Raw genomic sequence first — 5,510 nt, 5'->3', positions numbered from 1 at the left:
CTCAACCCACGAGTTTTTCCTCACTTTTACTCTTCTGCTTCTCTCCCCCATCCCAACCCGGGGGGGGAGTGAGCGAGCGGCTGCGTGGTTCTGGCTGTTGGCTGGGGTTAAACCACGACACCCAACCCAACCCAATCCCTCCCAACCCAACCCATTCTATTATTCTACGATGCTCAGACCCTGACGTCCATGCCAGCCCCTCCTTGCCCTCTCCTGCACTACCTACCATCCAGTTCCTCTTTGACACTGCCACGAGCAGCGAGAGCTGGGTGCGAAGGAGATGGGGTTTTATGAATAAAATAGCCATGGGGAAAAAGCAAGGGAGGGAGAGGGAAGGAAAGGCTCCCATGCCGTGAACCCAGCGGCACTGAGGTCATCTGGTTTTGGGCTTTGCACATTCTTCAAAGCTTGAGCCCATGTTGAAATCTGGGCCAGGTCGTGGTCTTAGGTGGGAGCCAGAGCCTGATCTGGATACCAACCCCGCATCCCTCTGTGCCCAGCCCCGAGGGTACAGCGATGCCTCAGCCTGACGTCTTGGCTCCCTGGGTGACCCCGTGCTGCTGGGACAGGGTGCAGGGTGTCGGGCGCCTGAGTCTTTCTGTTGGACCCTTGAAGAAACACAAGGCTTCTGAGAGCAGCTGAGAACCAGCAACTTCATGCCAGGTCAACAAGTGCCGCCCGGTTTTGCCCCTTGCCAGGTCTGAGATGTCTCCAAGGAGACACCAACAAAAGGTGGAGGAGGAATCCCAAACTCCTACCCCCTTGACATTTGGGTGGCTCCATCCCATTGCTTTCTGCCCTTTAAGCCCTGAGAAACAGCGTAGAACCAATTCTGAGCCTGCATCAACCCAGCAGAAAGGGTGAAGAAGGTGAAGCATCATAGCCCAGGAGCCAAACCTCCTGGGGAGGAGACCACGCTCATCCATGGCCAGGAGCAATGTCCACTTCCAGCCGAGACCATCCCTGCTGAGCTTTGGGACCTCACAGACTCCCAGACTGGTGAGGGCTGGAAGGGCCCTCTGGAGCTCCCCCAGTGCCACCCCCCGCCAGAGCAGGGGCACCTCCAGCAGTGGCACAGGACGGCGTCCAGGCGGGTTTGGGATGGCTCCAGAGGGGGAGACTCCCCCACCTCTCTGGGCAGCCTCTGCCACTGCTCTGCCGCCCTCACAGCAGAGAAGGCCCTCCTCAGGTGGAGATGGAACTGCCCATGGTCACCTTTGTGCCCATGCCCTCTTGTCCTGTCTCTGGGCACCACTGGAAACAGACTGTCCCCATCCCCCGGCCCCTCCCTTGAAGGATTGATCAGCGTTGAGAAGATCCCCCTCAGTCTTCTCGCCTCCAGACTGACCAGCCCCACGTCCCTCAGCCTTTCCTCAGCAGAGAGATGCTCCACTCCCCTCAGCCTCTGCTTGATGCCCCCCAGGATGCCACTGGCCTTCTTGGCCACCAGGGCACATTGCTCGCTCGGGGGCATCCTGTTGTCCCCCAGGACTCCCAGGTCCCTTTCCCCAGAGCTGCTCTCCAGGAGCACAGCCCCCAACCTGTACTGGTGCAGGCGGTTATTCCTCCCCAGATGCAGTCCCCTACACTTGCCCTCCTCAGTCTTCTTTTTTCTAGACTGAAAAGACCCAAACCCCTCAGCTTTTCCTCATAAGAAAGGTGCTCCAGTCCCCTCATCATCTTTGTAGCCCCATCCCACCACCCATGGGGCAGAAGCTCACCAACCAAGGCCAGGTTGGATAGGGCTTTAAGCCTGGTCTAGTGGAAGGTGTTCCTGCCCATGGGAGGGAGGTTGGACCTAGATGAGTTTAAGGTCCTTTCCAACCCAAATTATGACTCTATGACTTTCTCTGTGGGACCAAGCTGGCCCATGGGGTGCCAGAGATGGAGAGGACGTATGACGGGTTGGGGGTGTACTTAACTGGGCAAGAACCCTTCCCCGGCTGATGGTCGGTGTATCCGTCCTGCTGGAGGACAGGGAGGTTCGCAAAAGCCTCCAGCCGACGAAGGGTTACGCTGGGCGGATCGCTTAACTCAGCCCCATTTTGGGGCTCCGAAATGATAAAGCGCTGAGGTCAGGCTCGCTGACACCCCGAGGGGATCCCGCGGGGACCGGGGGGTGCTCCAGGCGCTCCAGCTCAGGTGCGAAAGGCGGTGCCGCTCCTCGGGGACCCCCTCCATCTGCGATTCATTACCCGCACGTGGTTCCCATTTGCCGTCACCGGCCAAACAGATGGAGCCGAGGGTTTCAGGATGAGGAAAGCTGCAATATTTTTCTGACATTAACACTTATATCAGGTCCTGGGAGACTTCGGGAGGAGCTGGCCCGGGGCCCCGAACCACCCACTCCTCTGTGCTGCTCTCGGAAGAGCAGGAGGGACCGCAGCTGCGTAAGCAGGGTTTTCACAACAGCCCGTTCCGAGGAGCCCATGGGCAGGCTCCGGCCAGTAACCAAGGGGAAAAGCAAATATTTCCTCCCCCTGCCCATGCCCGGGGGAGCTGGAGCTGTGGCCCGCCCGGTCAGTGGAGGTGCAGAAGGCGGGAGGCTGAAAGCAGCCAGGACTTGTCACCCCCCGAGCCTTGGGGGATGGCCAGGGCTGCTCTCCTGGGGGACCTCACTGGTCCTCAGCCCCACACCAAGGGCTTTCCACAAGCCCAGGAGGGACTCGGGTGGTCCCATCCTCATGATGAAGGTCTCGGGGTTGACCTCACCCCTGCTGACCAGACACAGCCCTACAAGTCTCCTTCCAGCAACTTCTCCCATGGGAAGGGGGTTCCTTGGAGGGCCAGCTTTGCATCGGGGTGAGTTACGGATGAGCAGATTTGCCCTAAGGGATCCAAGGCAACCTGCCACAAAAATGCCAAAGCCATGGAGATACCTGGAACCTTCCCCGCCATCGCTCCACGCAAGCGCAAGGTCTCTGCTGGGGATGGTTGGCCAAGACACCAACTCTTCCCTCCCGTCTCTTCCAGCGTCACTCCCTCCAGGCTCCGCCACCCCCTTGCCATGTTTGCAGGGTGGCAGAGCACGGGGACAGCCCCGTGGGCAGGATCTGCCCCTCTCTCTGCTGCGGGAAGTTGGGACGGGCGCTGGGTTTTGGAAGTCGGCAGCAGGAAGGTGGGCAGAGGCGGGAGCAGATGCGCCGCCAAGAGCAGGGGGACCCTTTGCAGGGTGACATCATGCTTGGGGAATGGCATGGAGACTCGGCTTTCACCTGGATGGGAAATCCACCCTCCAGGCTCAAAGTTGTCCCCATCACAGAGGCTGAAGAAGGCATCCACACAGAGATGCCACATCTCCTCTTGGAATACCACCGCGAGCCACCTGCGCCGTGCGAGCATCCAGAAGCGACTTGGTCAGGGCTGGGTGTTCCCAGCTCACTCAGTGCCTGGATGGGGCCCGTCCTGGCCCACGGGTTGCCCTCTGGAAGCGCCCAATGCTCTCCATCCCATCCCAGGGATGTCCCACATGCCTAAACCCAGGAAGGTGACTCCCCCATCACCCAAATCACATGCTTGTGGTGGGGGACAGCGGTGCTGGGAAGCCTGCTCAGAACAAGACCGGTTTCCCCAGTAGCCCCACAGGTCTCTAAGCAAAGCTGCCAGTGAAGGGGACCTCACGTCTCTGCTGGAGCACCCAACTGTGCCACCCTGGCCTCTCCCACCCGGACTGCAAAGGCGTCAGGAAAAACTCCTCAGGGCTATTTGCTCGGGGACCGAACCTGGAGCTGGTGAAATATGGACAGCGTTTCATGGGGTGAGAGTGAAGGAAAAGAGCTCAGCAAGTTCACAGCGGAGCCAGAGGCCAGCTGAGATGTGCAGGAGATGCAAGCAGGTCCTGCTCTGTCCTGCTGGAGAGGCTTTGTCCTCCTCCAGAGGCTTGGAGGAGAAAAAAACACCCCAAAAAACTCAAAAACCAACCTTTAGCAAGCAAAGGGACTTCCCTTGGAGCACAACCCTGGTCAGTGGCAGAACTAAATGAGCTCCTGTGCACCTCAAGAGGTCCATGGACCCTGAGTCTGTCATGTCCCCATCAGACCAGAATCACAGAATGGTCAGGGTTGGAAGGGACCTCTGAAGATCATCCAGTCCAACCCCCCTGCCAGACCAGACAGGAGAGGAGGCACAGAAACCTCCCTGCAACGGGGTTCCCCGAGCGTTTCTCCCCGTGAGGCTGCGCCAGCAGGAGAGAAGTTTCCTGCTCCGTTTGGTGGACACGCATTCGTCATGATGCTACTTCCATCAGGGCACCCTCACCCTGGACAATCCAGGGCAGAGATGGCTCCTCTGCTTCCCTGGGACCTGCAGCTGGAGCTGAGCACCTAACTCAGGCCAAACACCTTTTCCTGCCTGGGGCCACACGGATGAGCTTCTTTCTGAGCAATCCAAACTCCCGTGTACCCCCCCCAAGAATCTCTCCAGGTTTCTGTCCCCGGGTTCAAAGCCCCCCCAGACCAAGCCGCACGTGGAGCCCGTACTCACCGTCCTCGCAGAGGTTCAGTTTGGAGAGGTTCCTCCCCTCGAAGGGCTCCTCGAAGATGGAGCCGTTCTCCCTCTCACTGAAGGTGTGAAGGTACATGGCTTTGTTCTCCATCCTCCTGCTGCTGGTGGAGCAGAAGAGGCACATGAGATGGTTCTTGGTGGCTATGGTATACCCTGACGTGGCAAGGACCCAATCCTGGCTAATCCTGTACCCTGCATGGCTCTGGCACCACGGTCCAGCACAGCACGGTGTGGGCTGGTGTGGGGGACATGGATCTGCTGCCAGGGGGACCCTCTGCTCTTGTTTGGCACAGCTGACCACCACGTCTCAACATGTGGCTTCTTGACTTGCCCGTGGCCCAGGTTGAGCCCCAAACAAGAGCCAGACCCTCTCAGTGAACACAGGGAGAAGCTGGTGGGCAAGCTCAGCAGGACCACGGGTCCACCACCACCTCGTCCTCATCCTGCCTGTGTCCTTGCAGCTCCACAAAACATTCACCACCACCACAGACCCCTCACTCATTGGCCAAGGAGGTGTTCCTACCACCCACCCACGCTCCACCACTTGCCCTGCAGATGTCCAGCCTTGGTGTCCTGTCTGAGCATGTCCTGGACCTCTGTCCCTCCTCAAGGGCTGCGGAAATGGGGGGTCAGGGTATGCATGCAAGCCCCCAAGGACCTCTTTCACCCCTAGGGCCACCACCTCAAGGTCCCCCAGCACCATGACCGCGAGCCAAGCCTGCTCTCCCCACGGGCCTGATCATGCTGTCACTGCCTCTCTGGTCAAGGGGCTTGAGTTGGGCTGGTCCCAGGGACAGGACCATGCCTGCAGTGAGTATCGTCGGCCCTGGGGAGGTTGTGACACCGCTACCACCGAGGTTCCATCCCAGCACCCGGACGGGGTGGGAGGGGAATCAGCACCCAGCCCCCAGTGGTTAAGATCACCCATGGAGTGGGACCTGCTGAGCACTCCCAAACTCATCGCCTGCACCCCTGCGGCTCCAGCCGCCCCTCGCTCTCAGCGCAGG

The 5,510-nt window shown here is 59.6% G+C and overlaps 1 protein-coding gene across 1 annotated transcript in view; it reads right to left on the bottom strand.

Annotated features, from left to right (window-relative positions):
- SCARA5 (scavenger receptor class A, member 5) overlaps positions 1-4,594 on the bottom strand; it is a 49,682-nt gene extending 45,088 nt beyond the window's left edge. Inside the window, exon 1 of the mRNA XM_009895453.1 lies at positions 4,483-4,594. Within this exon, the coding sequence (XP_009893755.1) occupies positions 4,483-4,594 (112 nt within the window). The remainder of the gene's footprint in view (positions 1-4,482) is intronic.
- Positions 4,595-5,510: the final 916 nt, after the last annotated feature.

Source organism: Charadrius vociferus, unplaced genomic scaffold, assembly GCF_000708025.1.
Source record: "Charadrius vociferus isolate BGI_N301 unplaced genomic scaffold, ASM70802v2 scaffold41, whole genome shotgun sequence".
Taxonomy (NCBI): domain Eukaryota; kingdom Metazoa; phylum Chordata; class Aves; order Charadriiformes; family Charadriidae; genus Charadrius; species Charadrius vociferus.
The sequence above is the reverse complement of the archived record's forward strand: the minus strand, read 5'-3'. Positions and strand labels throughout refer to the sequence as shown.